This window comes from Ranitomeya imitator, chromosome 2 (assembly GCF_032444005.1).
Source record: "Ranitomeya imitator isolate aRanImi1 chromosome 2, aRanImi1.pri, whole genome shotgun sequence".
In the NCBI taxonomy this organism is placed as follows: Eukaryota; Metazoa; Chordata; class Amphibia; order Anura; family Dendrobatidae; genus Ranitomeya; species Ranitomeya imitator.
Genome location: NC_091283.1, coordinates 765,060,373 through 765,086,094, shown reverse-complemented (window position 1 = coordinate 765,086,094; position 25,722 = coordinate 765,060,373). Strand labels below are relative to the sequence as shown.

At 42.7% G+C, this 25,722-nt stretch overlaps 1 protein-coding gene across 3 annotated transcripts in view; it reads right to left on the bottom strand.

Moving 5' to 3' along the window:
• Positions 1–11,693: 11,693 nt before the first annotated feature.
• The window catches only part of SLC25A16 (solute carrier family 25 member 16), a 37,049-nt gene continuing 23,020 nt past the window's right edge, over positions 11,694–25,722 (bottom strand). For all 3 annotated transcript variants that reach the window (XM_069753429.1, XM_069753431.1, XM_069753430.1), the window contains exons 7-10: positions 18,683–18,749; positions 17,584–17,746; positions 16,424–16,492; positions 11,694–16,198 (exon numbers count right to left, since the gene is read on the bottom strand). In XM_069753429.1, the coding sequence (XP_069609530.1) occupies positions 16,033–16,198; positions 16,424–16,492; positions 17,584–17,746; positions 18,683–18,749 (465 nt within the window). In that variant the 3' untranslated portion in view covers positions 11,694–16,032. The remainder of the gene's footprint in view (positions 16,199–16,423; positions 16,493–17,583; positions 17,747–18,682; positions 18,750–25,722) is intronic.

The window sequence follows — 25,722 nt, the reverse complement described above, 5'->3', positions numbered from 1 at the left end:
GGTAGCACTGATGAGTGTAGCCTCTTGTTTTCATGTGCCCGCAGGCCTGCAGCAAGGTCGCAGATGGGGTCCATATGTCCCTGTGATGCTTGTGCCTTCTTACAGGTCGCTTTATCCATATTGTGCCCTTCCTCTGACACCTTAAATAAAGTTCTGTGTAGCTTTTTCCCAGGAAGCATTAAAATTGCCGCTGATAATAAGGGATTTATTGGGAGGTCCTGTGAAGCAGGTCTGCTCCCAATCCCTAGCAAGCCACGCCCCCCATAGAACATTTTTTAACCCATAGCATGAAAGTAAGGTTACTATAACTTTCCTTATAAAATCTTCAGTGTAAGAGCGGCTGCAGAAGAGCGTATCAAAAATCGTTAGAGTTTCATTCAGAAAATTCTGTTGTTTTTTTTTTGCAATTTTCATCCATGTGCCATCTGTGTGTCTGTTTTTTTCCATCCATGTGATATTCGTGTGATGTCCATGTGCAATTTGCTTTCAAACATCTGCATTAAAACATGTACATGATCACACTCAGTTTCCTAGGATTACAACAGAAATCTGTCCGTACAAATTGGATGCCGTTCGGATGCTCTGTGTGGCATCTGATTTTTTTTCTCACACTCAGCCCAAGAGAAAAATCATTAATCTGAACATTCCTTATTTTATAACATGGGTCAGTGTGCAGTTAGATTATACACTGGCCTGCATGAGCCCCTACTCAAATTAGTTGCTGCAAAAATGAATCCCCCCCATTTAAACTACTGCATCTAGTATTTTGGATGACCTCCATGATATTTAAGGAGAGCATTAAGTCTTTTAGGCATATTTCTAAATTTATATTTCTAAATGTATGGTACAGTGAAGCATGGTGATGACTATGTCCTTATGTGAGGCTGCATGAGTGCTGCTGGTGTCATTCACAGATGTACTGCTCTATATTGATAGAGAAGATTCTACCATCACCCCATGTCCTTGGTAGATGTGCACTTTTCCAACATGATGAGCCAAAACACACATCTAAGGCCACTGTTGCATTTCTGAAGAAGAACAGGGTGAACATGATCTGTGGCCAAGTGTCTCCTGATCTGAACCCATCCAAAGACCTATGGGGCTTTCTGAAGAGACAAGTGGAGCATCACTCTCCATCCAGCATCCAGGCTCTAAAAGAGGTTGTTCTTGAAGAATGAAAAGAATAGATATTGCAGTATGTCTCCAACTTCTTCATTCCATGCCTAGAAGACTTTGTGCTGTTTTTAACCCCTTCACCCCCGAGGGTGGTTTGCACATTAATGACCGGGCCAAATTTTTACAATTCTGACCACTGTCCCTTTATGAGGTTATAACTCTGGAACGCTTCAACGGATCCTGGTGATTCTGACATTCTTTTCTTGTGACATATTGTACATCATGACAGTGGTAACATTTCTTTGATATGACGTGTTTATTTGTGAAAAAAAAACGGAAATTTGGCAAACATGTTGAAAATTTCTACATTTTCCAAATTAGAATTTTCATGCTCTTAAATCACACAGATATGTCACACAAAATACATACCGTAATAAGTAACATTTCCCACATGTCTACTTTACATGAGCAGAATTTCACATTTTTACAACACCATTTTTTTTTAAGGGACCACATCACATTTGAAATCACTTTAGGGGTCAATATGATAGAAAATACCCAAAAGTGACACCATTCTGAAAACTGCACCCCTCAAGGTGCTCAAAACCACATTCAAGAAGTTTATTAACCCTTCAAGTACTTCGCAGAAATTTTTGAAATGTTTAACCTTCATCCGGCTGAGTAGGTACAATTGTAACTATTCCGTTTTAAAATTGCAATAACTTTTTTTTTCAAAAAGCCGTAGAGGGCTGAAATTTCGTGACATCTCTGCAGTTTTGGTCCAGAATATATTGGCCAAATTTCAATAAAATATATATGAAGGTACAATTGCACCTCTGCAGCCTGTTAACGTTGTAAAATTATGCAGCCTGACTAAGGTTAAAAAAACAATTGAACATTTCACTTTTTTTCACAAAAAATTTACTTCAGATCCAATTTGTTTTATTTTACCAAGGGTAACAGGAGAACCTAAACCCCAAAAGTTGTTGTACAATTTGTCCTGAGTAAGCCAATACCCCATATGTGGGGGTAAACCACTTTTTGGGCGCACGGCAGAGCTTGGAAGAGAAGGAGCGCCATTTGATTTTTCAGTGCAAAATTGGCTGGAATTGAGATCACACACCATGTCGTGTTTGGAGAGCCCCTGATGTGCCTGAACAGTGGAAACTCGCTCATCACTAGTGGTGAGCACTTTGAACCCCCATGTGCTTCACAGAAGTTTATAATGTAGAGTCGTAAAGATAAAAAAATCATCTTTTTTTTCACAAAAATTATCTTTTCGTCCCCAATTTTTTATTTTCCCAAGGGTAACAGGAGAAATTGGACCCCAAAAGTTGTGCAATTTATGCTGAGTACGCTGACACCCCATTTGTGGGGAAAACCACCTTTTGGGTGCATGGCAGAGCTCGGAAGGGAAGGAGCGCCATTTTGGAATGCAGACTTTGATGGAATGGTCTGCAGGCTTCACGTTGCGTTTGCAGAGCCCCTGATGTACCTAAACAGTAGAAACTCCCCACAAATGACCCCATGTTGGAAACTAGACCCCCTAAGGAACTTATCTAGATTTGTTGTGAGAAGTTTGAACACACAAGTGTTTCACTAAAGTTTATAACGCAGAGCCGTGAGAATAAAAAAAACATTTTTCCACAAAAATGATTTTTAGCCCAATTTTGTATTTTCACAAAGGTAACAGAAGAAATTGAACCCCAAAAGTTGTTGTTCAATTTGTCCTGAGTATGCTGATACCCCATATGTGAGGGTAAACCACTGTTTGGGCGCACAGCAGAGCTCAGAAGGGAAGGAGCACCATTTTACTTTTTCAACGCAGAATTGGCTGGAATTGACACCGGACATCTTGTCGCTTTTGGAGAGCCCCTGATGTGCCTAAACAGTGGAAACCCCCCAATTCTAACTCCAACCCTAACCCCAACACACCCCTAACCCTACTCCCAACCCTAATCATAACCACACCCCTAACCCTGACACACCCCTAACCCTAATAACAACCCTAACCCTAATCCCAGCTGTAAATGTAATCCAAACCCTAAACCCAACTCTAGCCCCAACCCTACCCCTAACTTTAGCCCCAACCCTAACCCTAATGGGAAAATGGAAATACATTTTTTTATTTTATTATTTTTCCCTAACTAAGGCGGTGATAATGGGGGGTTTGATTTACTATTTATAGCGGGTTTTTATAGCGAGTTTTTATGTTTGGCAGCTGTCATACGCAAAAAAATAGTTTTGAGAGCTATAATTTTCCCATATTTTGGCCCACAGAGTCATTTGTGGTCTTGTTTTTTGCGGGACGAGTTGACGTTTTTAGTGGTACCATTTTCGGGCACATGACATTATTTGATCGCTTTTTGTTACGATTTTTGGGAGGCAGAATGAACAAAAAACAGCAATTCATGAACTTCTTTTGGGGAGGGGGCGTTTATACTGTTCCACGAGTGGTAAAATTGATAAGGCAGTCTTATTCGTCGGGTCAGTGCGATTACAGCGATACCTCATTTATATTTTTTTATGTTTTGGCGCTTTTATGCAATAAAAGCTATTTTATATTAAAAAAATAATTGTTTTTGCATCACTTTATTCTGAGAGGTATAACTTTTTTATTTTTTTGCTGATGACGCTGTATTGCGGCTCGTTTTTTGCAGGACAAGATGACGTTTTCGGTGGTATCATGTCTATTTATATCTGTTTTTTGATTGCGTGTTATTCCACTTTTTGTTCGGCGGTATGATGATAAAGCATTGTTTTTTGCTGCGTGTTTTTTTTTTACGGTGTTCACTGAAGGGGTTAACTAGTGGGACAGTTTTATAGGTCGGGTCGTTACGATCACGGGGATACTAAATATGTGTACTTTTATTGTTTTATTTTATGTATTTATTGGAACAAATTTTTTTTTTTACTTATTAATTTTTAAAAAAAATATTTTTACACATGTTAATTTATTTCCAGGTGGGGACATCACTATATAGTGTCAGATCGCTGATCTGACACTTTGCACAGCACGGTGTCAGATCAGCGATCAGACAGGCAGCGCAGGAGGCTTGTCGGCGCCTGCTCTGAGCAGGCACTGACAAGTCACCTCCCTGCAGTACTCGGAAGGACTCCGCAGCCATCTTGGATTCGGTGGCCTGCAGGGAGGAGACTCTCGGAAACATCACGTTGTTCTGAGAGTCTGAGGGAAGCACGCAGTGAGCCCCCTCCCTGCACGATGCTTCCCTATGCCACCGGAATGCTGCAATCTTGTTTGATCGCAGTGTTTCGGCGGTTAAAGTGCTGGGAGCCATCCGTGACCGCTCCTGACACATAGTGCTGGATGTCAGCTGTGGTAGTCAGCTGACACCCGGCCGCGCTCTCCCCGGGAGTGCGGCTGATTGCATATGATTTACTATCCTGTCGATGGTCATATGGGCCCAGGTCACCTCAATGGGATAGTACGTCTGATGTCAGAAAGGGATTAAAAATCCTGGAGGTCATACAAATTACTAGATGTAGTTTTTGATGTGGGGGTGTATTCATTTTTGGATCACCTAATTTGAGTAAAACTGAAGATTTTTAACGAAAGTTATATTATTAACCTTACTTTCATGTTATGGATTAAGAAAATGTTCAATGAAACTCAGTCTTAACATTATTCGGTGAGATGATTAAAATCTTACCTTTAAAATTCATGCTGAGCACCGTATATTTATCTCTTTCATTTTGATGGAAACCATCGTGTTGCAGGTTTTTGTTATTTTTTCCTGTCAAATGTGATGGAATCTGCAGCCCAGACTCCAAGTGCAACACAGATGAGAAAAATGTATGGTCTTTACAGCGACATGAAACAAATATTGTATACTAGATGGTTGCCCGATTCTAACGCATCGGGTATTCTAGAATATGTATGTGGACGTAGTATATTGCCCAGTCACGTAGTATATTGCTCAGCCACGTAGTATATTGCGCAGTCACGTAGTATATTGCCCAGCCACATAGTATATTGCCCAGCCACATAGTAGATTGCTCAGCCACGTAGTATATTGCCCAGTCACGTAGTAGATTGCTCAGCCACGTAGTATATTGCCCAGTGACGTAGTAGATTGCTCAGCCACGTAGTATATTGCCCAGTGACGTAGTATATTGCCCAGTCACGTAGTATATTGCCCAGTAACATAGTATATTGCCCAGCTACGTAGTAGATTGCTCAGCCACGTAGTATATTGCCCAGTCACTTAGTATATTGCCCAGTTACGTAGATTGCTCAGCCACGTAGTAGATTGCCCAGTCACGTAGTATATTGCCCAGTCATGTAGTATATTGCCCAGTGACGTAGTATACAGCACAGAGCCACGTAGCATATTGCACAGCCCATGTAGTATATTGCCCAGCTATGTAGTATATTGCCCAGCCACGTATGACACAGGTTAAAAAAATAAAAAATAAACACTCACCTTCCGCAGGCGCGTTGTAGCACTGTGGCCTGTGTGGGGTGCAGGCGGCATCTTCCGGTCCCAGGGTTTGCTGACGTCGTGGTCACGTGACCGTGTCGCGGTCACATGACCGTGATGTCACGGCAGGTCCTTGTCGTGCAGGACCTGCCGTGATGTCGCGGTCACAGGACCGTGACGTCACGGCAGGTCCTTTTCGCGCAGGCGCACAGCACTTGTGATGACGTCGCAGTCACATGACTGTGACGTGACGTAATGGCAGGTCCTTCTGCCAGACCATGCGTGCAACCGGAACATGCCGGTTGCATCGCGAGGAGCGGGAAAGGCGGCGTAGGTGAGTATATAATCATTTTGTATTTTTTTTATTATTTTTAACATTGGATGTTTTTACTATTGACGCTGCATAGGCTGCGTCAATAGTCAAAAACTTGGTCACACAGGGTTAATAGCAGCGGTAACGGACTTCATTACACCGCGGTCCGTTACTGTTGCTATTAACCCTGTGTGAGGGCAGACTGGAGGGGAATATGCGGGCGCCGGGCAGTGAGTGCGGGGAGTAAGGAGCGGCCATTTTCTTCCGGACTGTGCGCGTCGCTGATTGGTCGCGGCAGCCATGACAGGCAGCTGCTGAGACCAATCAGCGAACGAATAACCGTTACAGAAGGACAGACAGACGGAAGTACCCCTTAGACAATTATATATATAGAGTCTGTAAAACGACATGAAAACAGACACCCCCTTTAGAAAAAGCAGAAACGCGAAATGCACGTCAGGGGCCGCAGAGAGGGCGTCTTGACTATTTATGGGTAAGCAGGCTTTATTTGTCATCATAGCACTTGGTTTTGGTGGTTAGGACATATATATTGTTTACTACTTCCTACCAATTTCTTGCTGCTTTCCATTTTCATATTAGGTGTTCAATCTGTTTCCTGCATCCCTGTGTCAGATTTGATCCTCCATCGTCCTTCTTTGCTTGCCTTCATGTCTCCTCCATATTTTCCTCATTGTTGCTGTTTATTATGTACTAGATGGAGGCCCGATGCTATCACATCGGTAGGGCGGTAATGTCACGATGGGGGCAGGCTTTGCAGCGTTGACAATCTCTCCCCCATGTGCTCTCTATCCACTCTCTCTTTCCCCATGTGCTGACTTCTCCCATCTGTGTCTTCTTTGACCTGTCTACCCCATGTGCTATCCCCCTTGTCTGCTGTCTCCTTCCTGTGCTGTGTAAAATTGTCTGTGTCTGACCATGTACAGAACATACCACAGCTCCTGGACAGGGGAGGAAGCAAAAGACAATACTGACATTAGAGCAGGAGATCGCAGGGGATACATTTTGTGAGGTAAAGTATTGTTTAAAAACAGTCAGTGAAATATTTTACCTGACAAAAGAAATCTTCTGTGATCCCCTGCTCAGTACAGTTAGGCTACTTTCACACTGGCGTTTTTTTAAATACGTCGCAATGCGTCGTTTAGGGGAAAAACGCATCCTGCAAAGTTGTTTGCAGGATGCGTTTTTGCCCCATAGAGTTACATTACCGACGTATTGACACACGTCGCAACCGTCTTGCGACGGTTGCGCCGTGTTGTGGCGGACCGCCGGGAGCAAAAAACTTTAAATGAAACGTTTTTTTGCAGCCGACGGACCACTTTTTCCGACCGTGCATGCGCGGCTGGAACTCCGCCCCCACCTCCCCGCACCTCACAATGGGGCAGCGGATGCGCCGGAGAAATGCATCCGCTGCAACCGTTGTGCAGCACAACAAACGCTAGCGTCGGAATCCGACGCTAGTGTGAAAGTAGCCTTAGTCTGCGGGTTACGACGGTCTCGTGTTGCGTCATTTCGTGGTTACGACGCTTTATACGACGCCTCATTCCAACTTATGCGGTTTTGCTTCGTAAGTTGAACTATGTGCAACTACGTGCAGCGGCGGAAGAATAGAGTCCAGTGCGGTACACTGTAACCAGTAACACAAGGAAAACGAGTCTCCTGCATGCCATAACACCCTAATTATGTAGGGTACTGTGTTAGGAAAGGTGTTTGGATCGGCTAAGTGTTTGCAGTACTGTACTGTTATTATGGTACAGTACTGTATGAACGTATGGTCCGACTTACGTCGAAATTCGGTTTACGACGCCGCGTAAGAACAGATCAACATCGTAAGTCGAGGACTACCTGTACTGTCTTTTACTTCCTCCCCTGCCCAGGAGATGAGGTATGCTCCGTACACGGTCAGACACAGACAATTTTTAAAATGAACTTTCGTTTGTGGGAAAACGTGATTAATGTAACCGGCTTCCTCTGTCTGTAGACACGTCGTGCATCTGCCACCGGGATCAGCCGAATGATCCACTGCACCTGCGTGGAATTCGCACAGGCGCAGTAAATCAGATCGCCGCCATCTTTGGGCAGATAGCAGTGGTCACATTAAAACTGTGCATGCGCGCCTCCTGTACAAAGATGACGGCGGTCAGTGAATTATTCGGCTGATCTCGGCGGCGGCGTGTTCGCGACAGTGTTCCGCTGGTGGTACCGCGCAAGAGGTTGCGTACGGCGTATACTGTGTGTGGTGCGTACAGCGTATATAATGTGTGTGTGGTGCGTAAGGCGTATACAGTGAGTGTGTGTGTGGTGCGTACGGCGTATACAGTGAGTGTGTGTGTGGTGCGTACGGCGTATACAGTGAGTGTGTGTGGTGCGTATGGCGTATACTGTGTGTGTGGTGCATACGGCGTATACAGTGTGTATGTGTGTGGTGCGTATGGCGTATACCGTGTGTGTGTGTGGTGCGTACGACGTATACAGTGTGTATGTGTGTGTGGTGCGTACGGCGTATACAGTATGTATGTGTGTGTGTGGTGCGTACGGCGTATACAGTGTGTATGTGGTGCGACGGTGTTCCGATGGGGTTACCGTGCAAGAGGCTGGTACCACCAGCAGTGTCCATATTGAGACACCCATCACTTGGGTGTCCCAATATGGAGGTCGGTGAACTTCCGCCACTTGGAATTCTGGGATCTGGACGGAACAGGTTGTGAAGACATTACAAGGTAAGTATATATTAAGATATGATACAACCTGTATGTGGTACTTTAATAAAATTGATTTATTTGTATTTTTTTTTGTTGGATTTTTTTCTGTACTCTCCTTTTTCTCTTGTTTGTAACATTTTTTGGTGTATTCCATGTAATGAGTTTGGCTTCATCATATTTTGGGAGAACTATACTTTATAAATTCTCGGCCTTAGTACATGTTGTGCTTTTCTTATTGTTTCAACAGATGAGAACAATGAATGGTCCTTTCAACGACATGAAACAAATATTGGTAGATGGCATCTGGTAATTAAGGAGTTAAAATCCTCAACTCTTCAGATGATCATATAGCGATAATGATAAAAGGCAATATACATGGCTGTAGACAGCGCCAGCGTGCTGTCATTTTTACATGGTGCCGGTTTTAAATGGACTGCAACTGGTTGCATGGATTTGTACGTAAAACCACACTTTACCAGTAAGCCTGTCCATGTCGACCAGCACATGTATTACCAGAAAAGACCACTAGATGGACATGTAGTACTGCCAAGTCAGTGCTTCCCAGAAGACAGCAGCAGGGTCACTGTTACAGTAGGGTTCATTAGATTACTTAACCCCTTAGTGACCGAGCCAAATTTTTGAAATCTGACCAGTGTCACTTTATGTGGTAATAACTCTGCAAAGCTTTAACAAATCCCAGTGATTTTGAGATTGTTTTTTCGTGACACATTATACTTTATGATAATGGTAAATTTAGTTCAACATTTTTTGTGTTTATTTATAAAAAATATCAAAAATTTGAGAAAAATGTTAAAAAATTAGCAATTTTCTAAATTTGAATGATTATCCCTTTAATCCAGATGGTCATACAACAGCAAACCATTAATAAATAACATTTCCCACATGTCGGCTTTAAATCAGGACCATTTGTAAAATGTTATTTTATTTTGTTAGCATTTTAGGAGGTTTAAAAATGTAGCAGCAATTTTTCATTTTTTCAAAGAAATTTACAAAATTTTTTTTTTTTAGGGACTTATCCATGTTTGAAGTGACTTTAGGGGTCCCATATATTGGGAAACCCACAAACGTGATACCATTTTAAAAACTGCACCCCTAAACATATTGAAAACTGCTGTCAGGTAGTTTATTAACCCTTCAGCTGCTTTACAGGAATTAATGTAAAGTGGTATGACAGAAATGAAAATGTGTATTTTTACCACCTAAATGTTGCTAACTTCTGAACAGAATACTACAGCCGTCAGACTCTAAGGCCACTATTTGGTCATGAATTGCCACGGCAAACATCAGGACAACAAAATCATGATCTGAGGGCACCAATTGGGACAAAGAAGAAGCCCCCACACTCTGTTAACCATTTATAATGATGTAGTCACTATTGACAGCAGCATCTAAGGGGTGAAACAGATTTAGACGGTGCAAATACTGATCGTGGCTGATACAGCAAGTTGTCAGCTATAGTGTACAGCCGACAGATGCTGGATTGTCATCTGTATGGGGAGGCTATTCTCTTATATCTCAGGTCAGTTAAAAGACGTATTGGCGGTCATTAAGGGGTTAAAGGTGTCTAGGATCATCTTTCTTCTGCTGCAACAAACACAACAAACTGGCAAAAGAAAGTGGCTAGTGATTTTGTAATATGTTTATGGAAGTACAAATTTATTAACAGCATTGTTGTCAGTCACTACCCAGTGACGTCAGCACATGCAATAGGCTCCTACAGGGGACCCACCATATCCCTGACAGCCAAATCCCAATGACATAATCAGAATTGAAATAACCTATTCATCACCGGGGATAATTCCTATTGTTTATTTAGGTACAACCAGGGCTCCAACAGCACCAGTCGTGACCTAGCCCTGCGACTCCTGCAATGTGGCTGGGTGCTCGTCAACAATCTCCTGCTTGTTCATACTTTTATTTCCTTTCTTAGAAGGAGTATACATACTTGTATTAATACTTATGAAAAGATATTTAATAAAAACAGTATATTCTAACCATCCACCATAGAGACCCATTGTAAAGAGAGGAGAAAAAAAAAAGCATAAGTGTTTCTTAGCAGTGTGCCTCTATATAGGAAAGCCTGCTGCATTTTGAAATACCGTAAAACACATGGTTTGCAGTTGCATACCTGGCAGACAGATAATGAAAGAGCACACTTTTGGTCTCTTTCTGAATGGTTACCTATGTGAATATTGCAACATAGGTCAGGAAAAGCTCCAGCCGTACAATGGGGGCTAAGTGCACTATCGTCCCCGGCGCCTGCGTTGTAAGTAGGAAGGGCAACGCAACTGCGCATGCCCGAAAAAAAACTTAATGCGCAGGCGCCGGGGAAGATAATGAAGCAAGAGGAGGCAGCGCCCGGCGCGCACAGGCCCGGAGTGACGGCTGGGAGGCGTCTGGCTTAGGAAGGAAAGACCTGCCTCCCTGGCGATTTCAGGGTATGAGGGGCGCATTTTATAAACGTTTATTTCAGCGTGTGTAGGGAGCATAACTAAAAGAGCCACCTTGTCAGAATGCAGCATTTGTACTGCACAAGGCAGCTCTTATAGTTACAAACGCCTGAGGGGGTGACAGGTTCCCTTTAAGTTCCCATGATCAGTTTTTGATGCTGCATATTTTTTGTGCAAAATACACAGCCTCTTACAATTCCAGTAAAATGTATGGGACTTACAAAAAAAAAACAGCGGACATGAGGTTATTTTTTTCTACAGTGAAAACTGCGGTGAGTTCCTGAAATTCTCATCAAGTCAATTTCTCTTGTGGGTATGCAAAGTTTTATGTGCAATTTTTCCCCATAGACTTGCATTAGATGTGAAAAATTTGCAGGTTAAAAAAAACGCATGGAATCCACACATGACTTATCAATAAAGTTTTGTCAAAGACAAAAACGCCTGCAACTGAAAATCATTGGTATTCATCTGAATGGACAATTGCAAAACTTTACTTTCCACAAGAAAATCCAGGGCGTGAAAGTCATTCCAAATGGTTAAAGGGGTGCACTGAAATACAAAATTAATTTTCATGCTTAATGCCTATTCAGCGTATATTTACCATTTAAAAGAATGCTCAAGAAACAGCAAGTACCATAAAGGGAGTTTAATATTAGAGGGAACAGGACAGTGCAATATCAGTATCATTTCATCAAAAATCAGTCAAGATATAACCACAAACTCAAGATTAGAAGCAAATTCTATCACAAAACATTCATGTGTAAAAAAAGTTTATTTAATAGAAGTTTTGATCACCTTCAGCAGTATCAAAAAAGTAGTTTACAACATTAGTAGTCATACTGCTACTAAAGAATAGACACCCCACATCTCATGAGAATACACTAGAAATAACAGTACTGATAGTGTGACCATAGCCTTACAGAGATCCTGACATTTTTTTGCTCATGTGCTGCAGCCATATTGGTTGTCGCCTTTAAATTAGCTTCACAGAAACTGGATATTTGCCAGCATGTTCAATAACCAGCCAGGGTTATCGCGAGTTGCCAAGAAGATTCAACAGTGGAAGACTAATGTCTATACATCTCATTATTTTTTGCAGAAATTACTCTGCAGTAAAACGTACGTCGTCGCTTAGGCCTTAATTTTCTAATTTGCTATTCAGCCTTTAATGTGAATATGGATTCAATAAATTCTACCAAAGGCTCAAGAAGAATTAGTGAAATGTAGATTAAGAACCAGGAGAAGTCACAATGACTTTACAAAACTAATAATTTTTTGGAAAGGGGAAATTGCTCTCCGACAACTCCAAAGTCTGGCCAGCCTCCATCGGTACAAACATGAAGACAGAAGTAAAGAGAGTGTACACTCCCGCCAATCAGAAGCAACTGCAGTCTGGGCGGAAGAGTTACACATGCACCCAGCGAGTATCGTGGACATGCAGCTCTGCCAGAGTTGTGGGCAACGACCACTCAGAGCCGCTGAACCCAGGAATTGACTGCAGCACAACATCATGTTAGTGCTGCAGACAATAACAGAAACCAGGAACAGCAGCAGAGACTCACGCTGGACCTGGCGAGTTGGAGTAAAGCATAAAACAAACTGCAGCTGGGAGAGAGGCGTTTTCTGAAATCAGAAAACCCCTTTAAGAACACCAGTGTAGATAATCTTTGGCACTCAGCAACCAGACATATTCCCAGCACAAGTTAGAGGCTATGCGCAACTCTTGCTTGTTGTCCATACTAGTTTTTATCAATGAAAAGTAATGGAGAGAAAAAAAAAAAAGTATGTTAGCATTGCTGTATTCATCACAATTGTATTCCTACATCTACTCAATAGTGGTATAAATCTTTGCAATTTTGCAGCCCAGAAAAACATTAGGAGAGTGAGGCCCAGAAAGAATTGCCTGTATGTAAGAATTGTTAGTATATCAACCAGTATATTAAGAGAAAAAAGGAATGCTTTGGACATATCCTTAAACTAATTTCTGAACCTGGTATGAATGGTTCTAGCAGTGTGATCAGATTGATCTTTTCCTGCATTTGTTTTAATCTTAAGGCCCAATATGCGAGGTTACAATAGAACGGCAATTTCTACCATGTTTATTTGCAACACAAATATAGTTCAGACAGAAAATCAGCTGTCAATTACACATTGTATATAATGAAATGTGCTTTATACTTTGCTAGGAAGATTGTGACCCATGCCTTCTTTTCCTTTAAAAATCTAAAAGAAATGAAATACAAAATCTGAAACAAGCCCCACATCTGTCAGCAGAAAACCTGCCCTGGATACTTTGTGCTCTTTACAAATTAGGTTCCAGAAGTCCAACTCACAAACTTAATCTGGTTTGACCTTTGATCTGACATAGATTTTGGCAAGGAATTTCACAGTGAAATCTATGCCAAATCCTACTCATGTGAATGCCGCCAAACAGTACAGCGCCGTTTCTAAAAATACAGAAAAGGGGAGAAATCTAAATCAGCAAACTGAGTGGTATGCCGCTTTCAGGTTCATATCCTTTGCCCTGAACATTGTATAGGACAGACCTCAGACTGCCATTTGTTCTCTGCAAACAGTTCTGCTCAATTACACAATGCAATAGTGATAATATCAAGCTGGGGGATGACAAGTCGGGAGAGGGTGCAGAGACTTTATCCATGCTGTGTGCCTATAGAATTAAGCTGGCCTCGCAAACAGAAATCTTAAACAATGTTAAGTTTTCTATGTAGGACTGCCGAAATAATAGGACATAATACACCTTTCTGGATATTTTCTTATACATTGGTTTAGCTGTGAGTAAACCTGGCTATATGGATTTAAAGGGAATCTGTCAGGAGTTCACTCCTCAATCTATTTATATGTACTTGTAGTTCTTTGAAAGACAAGTCCACCAATAGCATTACATGGCCAGTCCATTCCTCCATTACAGAGAAATCAATGTTTGAACTGATATGTAAATGAGGCTGAAAAGCTATCTGGAGAGCTGAAGCCTCTGTCACTCCAGCTCTGTTCTGCACCCAGCACTGCCTTCTTTCTCTTGACTGACAGCCGCTTTGCTGTGTGACTTCAGGCAGGAGGAGGCGGCACTGGGCAGGTAATAGAACTGGAGTGACAGAAGCTTCAGACCTACCATAGCTCTTCAGCCTTATTTACATATCAATTCAAACAACGATTTCTCATTAAATGGGGAACAAAATGGCCACGTAATATTGTTGGACTTGTTTTTGAAAAAGTTACAAACGCATATAAACAGTGTGGTGAATGAAATTCTGCTGACAGATTCCCTACAAGGCCTAATTCTGAAGTCAGCATTTCACATATGTTTTATTCATATTTTTTTCACAGGCAGAACACATACCCAATTTCAGTTTATGGCGATTTAGTTTGTGCACAGTATGTCCACAAATAATAGAAAAAAACAACACATGTCTGATTTTGATCCAATTGGCAGATGAAAACGACCCTTTGAAATCAGTGGGTCATAAGAGAAGCTTGGAAATGTTCAGAGGGTTTGTTTTTTTGCACATAAAAAAAAAATTTATCCAACACTGATGGCAAAAAAAAATTAACAGACAAAAACAATAAAAAAGAAAAAAAGATGAATATTGGATCTAGAACACTTGTGAAAAACAGATACACTTTCACTTGTACAACAACAAAAAAACAAAAAACTAACATCTGAATGAAGCATAAGCCAAGAACTTTGCAGAAAGAGCACCCGATTGTTACTCTAAGGCGGGGTACAAATGAGTGCATGCAAAAAATAATACATTTTTGCTCCTGAAACAAGACTGATGAATTTTCACCCATACATCTGTCTTTTAAAATCATATAACAGAGTTTTACATTAGCAATGTGATAAAAAAAAGCCAAGTATAGTCTCCTATGATAATAATTGCATTAAATCCATAAAGAGAAAAAAAAAAAAAAGATAACGTGAATGTGATCCGTTTCAGGCATAGTCATTGGCTTATAATAGGGGAGACCAATAGCAAAATGCAGATAAAAGTAATCCAAGTTGTGATTTTTTATTTTTACATGCAGACCATCAGTCCATGTGTGAAAATGTACACGTGAACTACCACTTTGCCTTGCATCGATTCTTGTCCTGTCACTATGCCAGATGTTTTGGCTATGGAAAGAACATGGACCGATTATACATTTGTCGGGATGAGTCCACCAGGTATTATTAGGACTGTTCTCAGAGATAATGACGGACAGGTAATACTTCTCCCAAAAGTCCTGTTCAATTATATATTGGGTGCAGCTGATGGTGGCAGCTCTTAGCACCCACCAATTTAAAAGTGATTATAACAAAGCTCTTAAAATTTGTGCAGAAAGCCGATAGCTTTCATGGACTGTTCTTGGACCATAATGCTCGGACTGGCTTCAGATCTCAAACATATATAGTGTGTGTCTATAAACACAAAAAATAAAAACCTAATGAAATGTAGGTACACCTGTACTGTACCTATTAAATCATATTGTTGTCTTGATCTTGCAAAAAAAACCAGTAATAGATCAGCAGAATTGTTTTCCTACACTGATGGTGATATTAATATTCCTAATTTGAACTATTCAAAAAAACAAAACTATATAAAATATTGATCTAAAACTAAGCAAAAAAATGCAGACAACCCGTATAATATGTGTGATGGCATTGGTGCCAAATTCATTGTGATGTTACACAGCTATATAAATATTTTCTGCAAAACTAATCAGTCTGCTGGATTTCTCTTTACTGATATTATATTATTATTATTATTCTTGGAAGATGCAGCATAAATAGAGTTAGGACATCTTTATAAAATCACTCTAAAAAGATGTATGTTACAAAACAAAAGTCATCTTATTTACATGTAAAATGTGCAATATCCTAGAAAACGGCTAAACCAACGCAGCGGATGGAAGCTGGCTCAGTTTATCACATGGAGCTATGTACACTGTACACACCACGGTGTTGCAGTAGATCAGACAGTCTTGTTTAAATGCAGGACCTGTCGCATAAACTCATACGTAGTGAACGCTACAGCTTGAGACGGAATACAGCGGATGTAGTTGAGGGATAAGCCTCGGTATAATCCTCTGCTTACTCCATGCTCCTTGTACACGTATTTAAGAGTCTGCAACATGGTTCTGGGAAGGATAAATAAAAAATAAAGTCCTTTTTAGACACATGGAATAGTTACAGTCTGGGTTACAGGCATATTTCATCCTACTGCCATCAATGATGACTATTATTGTGTATCACACATGGCGATTCTGTACTAACATTTTGTATTTTTATTGATTCCAGATAATATATGGTGCAAGTGTATCACGTAACAGTTGTGTAACAAGTCACAGACGGTAATTACTTACCGGCATTTTTCAGAGTCTGGGAGAATAGCGGCCAACTGCATCCTACGCCGTGTAACATCCAAAGGATAACTGCAGGGGATTAAGGAGATAAAAATATTAATGTCATGACTTCACCCAAAGACATTGTAACAAAACCTCACCTCACCTCACCTCAATATTTAGCACAGTTCTGGTCGACCTCACATGTAGCTGAGGCATGAAGCAGAGGTGAGGTCTATTTCAGTGAGAGCTAGGAAATCAGATTTCTTGGTACCGGTGAAACGGCTGCAAAGCCACCCACAGTTTCTTTGCATCAATACATCTCATAAATGTGAGCAACAAGGGCTGGTTTCAGATGACACATCACTAGGAAATGTAGCCAAAAGTCTTCTACCAATTGCTAGAACAGAGTGATGGCGACACTCAGAAGATGTCACTTTCTCCAGCTGTGAAGAAGTGGAGCAGACAGGAGGAGACAAAGTCATGGTACCTTCTAAAGGCCACCTAATCAGTGGGATTAACAACAGTAAAGGCCCCTTCACATTAAGCGACGCTGCAGCGATACCGACAACGATCCGGTAGCGCTGTGCTTCTCTGCACTCCTCCTGTACTGTCTGTGTGAGCACAGCGGCCGGAAAGCAGAGCGGTGACGTCACCGCTCTGCTTTCCGGCTGACCGACGCTCACAGCCAGTACAGGAGGAGTGCAGAGCAGAGCGCCGGGGACAGACAGCGTTAGGTAAGTATGTACTGTTTGTTTTTTTTACTTTTAGGATGGTAACCAGGGTAAACATCGGGTTACTAAGCGCGGCCCTGCGCTTAGTTACCCGATGTTTACCCTGGTTACCAGTGAAGACATCGCTGGATCGGTGTCACACACGCCGATCCAGCGATGTCCACGGGAGATCCAGCGACTAAATAAAGTTCTGGACTTTCTTCAGCGACCAACGATCTCCCAGCAGGGGCCTGATCGTTGGTCGCTGTCACACATAACGATTTTATTAACGATATCGTTGCTACGTCACAAAAAGCAACGATATCGTTAACAATATCGTTATGTGTGAAGGTACCTTAAGACCTCCAGAGATCAAACAGGAAGCATATCTTAATGATGTGCCATGTACGCATAGTTCAGGCTGCAAGCTGAATTACATTAATCAACACGTAGAAATAATAGACTTACGAAATAGTCTGGGCAATCGCTCCTGCTATTCCACCACATAATAGGCTAGCGTGAGTTTTTAAAACCATGACATCTGGGTTGTCTGAAGATGGTTTTCCCAGAACTTCTGGAAAGTGTCGGAGTCCATTCGTCTTCAGTGTTTCAAAGGTAAAAAATGAAAATCCTGTGAAATAAAAGATACTTATACAGTCAAAATGCAAGAAACAACTTATGCTATTTCTTAAAGCATTTTTTTAATTTATCTTCTCCTTTTGTTTCATGTCCTGCAGAGCAGTGGTTGTTTGAGGCCTGGGCCATCCGCCAATTGTGCGAAAAATAAATAAATTCTGGAGTGCTGAGCTCCTGCATGATACTGTGCACAGCGAGGTTTACAAGCTCATCAACTCCACCTGATGAGCAGCACAATGCAGAGCAATAGCTGGGGGTTTGATGTCCCTGAGAAAATTCTAAAGAGGAAGGCTATGTGCACACGTTCAGGATTTTTCGCGATAAAACCGCGAAAAAAACGGATATATTAAGCATCCTATTACTAGAATGCAGCATGTTCATTCTTTGTGCGGAATCATGGGGATTCCACACACATAGGAATGCATTGATCCGCTTACTTTCCGCATGTGGCTATGCCCACCATGCGGGAAGTAAGCGGATCATGTGCGGTTGGTACCCAGGGTGGAGGAGAGGAGACTCTCCTCCAGGCCCTGGGAACCATATAATTGCTAAAAAAAAATTAAAAATAAATAGTGTGTCTCACCTTCCAGCGTCCCTCGCAGCGTTCCTGCTCCTCGCGATGCTTCTATTCCCAGTGATGCTTTGCGGCAATGACCTGTGATGACGTAGCGGTCTCGCGAGACCGCTATGTCATCTGGGGTAATTGCCGCGAGGCATCGCTGGGAACGGAAGCTTCCGGGAGCATCGCGGGGGATGCCGGAAGGTGAGAATATCATGATTTATTATTTTTTTAACTATTTTTAACATTAGATCTTTTTACTATTGATGCTGCAGAGGCAGCATCAATAGTAAAAAGTTGGTCAAACACTATGTGAATTCTAGTTTTCTAATAATACTGGTATATGTAATTAAAGCTTCCATAATATCATACCTGCATAAGGCGCCATCCCTACAACTGTTGGAAGAAGTCCTCTGTAATAACCACGAAAGCCCCCTTCCTACAATAAGCAAAGAATAGGGTCATCCAATCATTGCAGTCAAAGTATGGTAACATTAAAAGGGTCCACAAGTTCTAAAGTTATGCGCTATGGTATGATCACTTTATATCCAGTGAAAAGCATGGAGCACTAAACCACAACTGCATCACATTCATTGTCAGTATTTGGGTAGGTCCAAAAATTCAGACTCCCATTGATCATAAAGTGATAGTGTTGAGGAGAGCCATAAGATCAAATACTTAATTAACCTCAAGATGTAAGAGATTGAGAGAAGCGACCCATAACGTGTATTGTTTAACCTTACATAAGCTTTCTCAGATCAAAGTGAGACACTAAAGATGGATGCCATTTCCTGTTTCAGCACACCATGTGCTGATATCCAAGATAACGCCCACCCTGATGACCTCATGGACCAACCCACCCTGATGAACTCATGGATCCGCCCATTGATTTGCTCATTGCCCAACCCACTAACCAATGGAATACATACGATCACTCCCATTCCAGAGCTAACCGAGCCCCCTTACCTTATATAAACCTGTGTTCTGATTAAATAAAGGTCCTTGGAGCTGAGCCACAGATTGATCAAGGAGAGTTTACATCCGACTGTGTGTCTGTCTGGTGTATTTCTTTAGTGCGCACCTGAACAATATCCATTAGGCCAGGAGTAGGCAACTGGAGTGAACATTTCTTATTGTTCAACCTAACATATTTGGCGCCCAACGTGGGGCCAGCAGAAGAAGAGCCCTGAACCCTGAGGACTGGCGAGTGGAACAGCAAGATGCGCTGAATACCCCAAACTAGGAGACTGATCACCTCCTTATCAGAACATGGTAAGTCTGCTGATTTTTATAATCTGTAGTCTTTACCTGTGTCCTTCGGGGTATCCTGTGCATATTGCCTCACAGTGTCCGATTTTCACGGTATCTGTAAGACGGCAGAAGGGTCTCTCCGCTGCTGGTCATTAATTGCAAGAACCGTCACATGTTTTAGTTGCCTACTTCCTGTTACGTGTTGTGAAGAGGGGAGATGACTGGTAGGTAAGAGAGCAAGTAGGTTTTTTTTTCAGGGTTGAAAAAAAACAAAACACAAAAAAAAAAAAACTATTGTCTGTGGTACAGTACACGGTTGTCGCCTGTGATACGATTTTCAGTTCTGTTTAGGAGAAACTAGGACCTGGAGTGAATTGACTCGGCCTAGTAGGGGCCCGTTAACTTGGATTGAGATGACTCCGTTCAGCGCCTAATAAATTGTGTAGCGGCCCGTAAACTTCGAGTGAGATAACTCAGTTCGTGCCTAATAAATTTAGTTTTCCCTTGTGACTTGGAGTGAATTGACTCAGCACGGGGCCTGGTAATTTAGGAGTAATTTGATTAAGTAGGGAATAATTGGTTTGTAAAGTACGGAACATGGAAGTCAGACAGGGACCACGTGACAAGAAGGAATAGGAAGTGTGTGCTGCAGACTCAGTTCTCTCTAGAATCTCAGGTTTGAGTCATCTCCCCCATCATATTGTTTGTTTGGTGTCTGTTATCTTGAGATAATTAATATATATATAGATATATATAGAGAGAGAGATTAATGCAGTTCTGCCGTATTGGCATTAAGCCAAATTCAGATGGCAAGTTAGACCCGTGTACATTAGCAGCGACTCGTGAATGGAGGAGTCATGTTAAACAATGTAAAAAGCTTATAAAGTGGTGTGGAATGCCAGAAGGGGGGGGGAGGTTACAGCCCCTGGAGTGGAAGATTGTCTTGGAAGAAAGAAAAGGTATCCTAGAAGATAATGGAATGTTGTCTACTGCTAGGGCATGGGAAAGAGTCTCTGAAGTCTGTATAGAGAAAATTGGGTAGAAGAGGAAAGGAATAAAAAGGGTAGAGTTTTGAGTTATGTGTATTACAAAAATATATCCTGTGAGCGGCCACCACCATATAATAGTGGCCTAGAGCCATGTGCTACCTCTAGCAGCAGCCATTTTGTGGATGGGCCATGTGTCAATTCTAATAGCAGCCATTTTGTGGATGGCAAAAGTGTTAATTCTAACGGTGGCCATTTTGTGGGTGGCAAATGTAATTCTGGCGGCGGCCATTTTGTGGATGGCAAAAGTGTTAACGGGAACCTGTCACCTGAATTTGGCGTGACAGGTTTGCGGTCATATGGGTGGATTTCGGGTGTTTGATTCATCCTTTCCATACCCGCTAGCTGCATGCCGGCCGCAATATTGGGTTGAAGTTCATGCTGTGTCTTCCGAAGTATACGCCTGCACAAGGCAAGATTGCCTTGCGCAGGCATGTACTTCGGAGGACACAACATGAACTTCAACCCAATATTGCAGCCAGCGGGTAAGGAAAGGGTGAATCAAACACCCGAAAACCTCGCCCATATGACCACAAACCTGTCCCGCCAAATGCAGGTGACAGGTTCCCTTTAATTCTGGCAGCGGCCATTTTGTGGATGGCAAATGTAATTCTGGCGACAGCCATTTTGTTGATGGCAAATGTAATTCTGGCGGCGGCCATTTTGTGGATGGCAAATGTAATTCTGGCGGCGGCCATTTTGTGGATGGCAAATGTGCTGCTCCTGGTGGTGAGCATCTTAGTCTAAGGCTACACACCACATCACCAAATCCTTGTTACCCAGTAATGACCACTAACGGCCAATACTATATTCCTTCGGGAAGTGAACAGGCTTTACATGTTTCCCATCTCTGTGGTTTCCAATAGGGCACCGACCCTTTCCCCTATCACTCCTGTCGTGAATCCAGCAATCCACCCACCTGGATCGTCCCCGGCACTGACCCTTTCTACTGTCACTTCCACTGCCAATTTAGCCGCACAAACGCACGAGATGCTCCAAGCAACAGCCTCTCCTCCCAATGCTTCCACTACAACAACACTCTCACGCAGTCTACCTAACCCTATACCCAGTACCTCACAGGCTCTCTCGCAGCCAAATGCACACCTGTATGGGACAGTGGCAACTGTATCAAGGGGGGGCTCAATCTGGGAGGGGGATACCAATAGCACAGGAAGCACAAAGGGGAGGGAATGTTGGCAACCTATTTTTGAAAAAGAAGTTCCTGAGGGACCCTTGTTAGGCTACGTTCACATTTGCGCCGTGGGGTGCAGCGTCATCGACGCATAGCGACGCATGCGTCATGCGCCCCTATCTTTAACATGGGGGGCGCATGGACATGCGCCATATGCGTTGTCATGCGTTTTATGACGCATGCGTTTTTTTTGGCGTACCAGAGAGGACACGGACGACGCTACAGGTTGCAGTTTTGATGCGTCACATTTCTGAAGAAAAACGCATGCAACGCACCTGCGTCGTAAATCCGCCAAAACACATTAGTGCCTATGAAAAACGCATAGGGCGCAGGTGCCTGCGTTGAGCCGCGTTATTTGACGCATGCGTCTTTTGACTTTTATGTATTTTTGGGGGGCGTTTTGGATTTCAATTGTATAGGACAACGCATGCGTCAAAAAACGCTGCGTTGTGTATGCGTTTGCCATGCGTTGTGTCGACGACACTGCGCCAAACAACGCAAATTTGAACGTAGCCTTAGTGGTGGGAAAGGGTGACATAACAACAATGGAGACAGACACTATTGTTAATGCTGCCAATTCTCGGTTAGAGCACAACGGAGGTGTAGCTAGAGCTATAGTGGAAGCAGGATGGCAGAATATTCAAGCTGACAGTCGAATCATTGTTGAGTCACGTGGTCAGATAGCTGTTGGGGAGATAGCAGTTACTAAAGCTGGCAATCTTCCGTGTAGAATGATCAAACAGGCTGTGACCCCTACTTTTGACCCTATTCATCCAGACGTTAGTGCTTAACAACTTCATGCAGCAATAACTCGCATTTTAGAGTATGCGAATATTAGTGAGCAGATTGAGACCTTGACAATTCCCGCCATTGGTGTTGGTATTTTCGGTTTCCTAGTTCATGCATGTACAAGGGAAATCGTTGGAATTATAATAAACAAGTGTAGCCCCCCAAGCATTTGCTGCCTTCCTGAAATCAGGTTAATTAGTAATGAGGACAGGACTGTTAAAGCTTGATAGGGAGTTGCCCAAATAGAGCCCCTCATTCCAGGACTGTTACCTCCCCCTGCTACTCATACACAAGTGATTACATCTGTACTGCCGGTGCCATCTCTACTCCCGCCTCAGGTGCCACCAACAGTGCCAATGCTCATGTCTGAGGAGCCCACCCTCTACGTCAAGTTTACACCCCAACAAGCTGCTACTCTGTTGAACTAACTTCCAGATCCAGAAAAACAGCCGATGCCTTTCTACAGAAGCATGCTTCAAATCCAAAGGAATTACGCAGCCACGTGGCAAGATCTCATTTCCCTGGCAAATCTTAAAGCTGGCGATACACATTGGCCTGTTATGGAAATCGCTTTCAATGATGCCTCACTTGCCCGTGACACCACATGGGACTCTGGTATTTTGTTCTGCCAACAACTTAAGACATGGGCCTCAATTAAGTTGGCTGATCAGTCAACATCTTTCAAGGATGTCACGCAGGAACCAGGGGAATCAGTGGAGAGATATCATGCTCGTCTAGCTCAAATGTTTAATGACCTTGGCTTCAGTAACCAAATAAAACTTCAACGGACACTGCTCATCTCCTCTTTTGTTGAAGGCCTTCGGGAAGCCCTGAGAAAGCAATTTCAAGCAATCAGACCTGAATATGCTACATTGGATCCTAAGGGTGTTTTAACGATGGCTAAGGGATTAGAAAAAGCACTCTCTTGGAATTCCAAATTCTAATATCATCTGAGGACATCCAGTTCTCTTAATGGCTCCATATGACATAATTGCTATTCTTGCAACCTAAACATCTGTTGGTGCAGCGTCATATGAGACTCCAATGTTCGTTCTTGGTTCCGGATAATGTCACTCTTGTTCGCTGCACCATCCTCAACCCGTCCATGCTGCTTCCTCTTTCCAGAGGGGATGTGGATGATGATGCTGATACTCTCGGTGAAGATGCTTCTACACACTCAAAGGAGGATCATGACTGTCTTGAACAAATGCATGAATAAGTAGCCTCCAAGAAAAACGTGTCTGAAGACCCATTGCCACATGCTGACCTGACGTTCTTCACTGATGGTTCCAGATTTGCAGGTGAAACAGGAAGGTTCCATACGGGATATGCCGTGGTTACACATAACCAGGTCATCTCAGCTGGATCCCTACCACCGCACATGTCTGCACAAGAAGCAGAACTCAAGGCTTTGACACTGGCTTGTCAGGAAGCGACGGAGAAGGTAGTCAACATCTTTACGAATTCAAGATATGCCTTCGGAGTGGCTCATGACTTTGGCAGTACTTGGGCAGCCAGAGGATACCCAACATCCAGTGGAACTCCTGTAAAACATGCTGCTACCATAAAAGTAATTGTGGCAGCTCTAGATCTACCTTTGGAGGTTGCAGTGAACAAGATCAAAACTCACGGGAGATTGGATTCTCTAGAAACAAGGGGGAACTTCTTTGCTGACAAAACAGCAAAAACCTATGCTGCAGATCCATTTGGGAAAGAGAAAGCGGTGTAACACTGAAGAAGGGACTAAAGGCTCTCTTATGAGGATTATCCATCTACATCAAGACAAGACATCAGATGATGAAAAGAAGTCATGGCAAGAAGGAGGAGCTAAAACAGATGAAGATGGAGTCTGGAGGATGAACAAAAAGGTCTGTCTACGCCGTAATCTGTACCCCTTGGTAACAGAATGGCCACACGGTATCACCCACAGAGGCAAGAATCAGATGAATGACCTGATTTGGAAGACTTATATGGCACCTGGGATCTCGACTGTCACCCAAAAATATTGCAAGTCCTGCCTTGTGTGTGCAACATGCAATCCAGCACCGCCTCAGAAAGTTACTCAGAAACATTTTGCTAAACCACTCTATCCCTTTCAGAGAATTCAGATTGATCACATTCAAATGCCAAAAGTAGGGAAGTATGAGTATGTACTGGTAGTGACTGACATGTTCTCAGGATGGCCCGAAGCCTATCCAGTAACAAAGATGACTGCCAGAGTGACTGTTAAGAGACTGATGACTTGCCTTGTGTGTGCAACATGCAATCCAGCACCGCCTCAGAAAGTTACTCAGAAACATTTTGCTAAACCACTCTATCCCTTTCAGAGAATTCAGATTGATCACATTCAAATGCCAAAAGTAGGGAAGTATGAGTATGTACTGGTAGTGACTGACATGTTCTCAGGATGGCCCGAAGCCTATCCAGTAACAAAGATGACTGCCAGAGTGACTGTTAAGAGACTGATGACTGAAGTAGTATGCAGATATGGGGTCCCAGAGGTAATTGAGAGTGACCAAGGACCTGCGTTCATTGCAGCACTGACTATGGACATTGGCGGGAGCGGATTTGGGTTTACATACCGTATATACTTGAGTATAAGCCGACCCGAGTATAAGCCGACCCTCCTAATTTTGCCACGAAAAACTGGGAAAACTTATTGACTCGAGTATAAGCCTAGGGTGGAAATGCAGCATTTACCGGTGAATTTCAAAAACAAAAATAGATCATTATTGCCCCATATCTGCCCCATATAGTGCTCTGCACCGTTCATATTGCCCCATATCTGCCCCATATCGTGCTCTGCACTGTTCATATTGCCCCATATCTGCTCCATATAGTGCTCTGCACCGTTCATATTGCCCCATATCTGCCCCATATAGTGCTCTGCACTGTTCATATTGCCCCATATCTGCCCCATATAGTGCTCTGCACTGTTCATATTGCCCCATATAGTGCTCTGCACTGTTCATATTGCTCCATATCTGCCCCATATAGTGCTCTGCACCGTTCATATTGCCCCATATAGTGCTCTGCACCGTTCATATTGCCCCATATAGTGCTCTGCACTGTTCATATTGCCCCATATAGTGCTCTGCACTGTTCATATTGCTCCATATCTGCCCCATATAGTG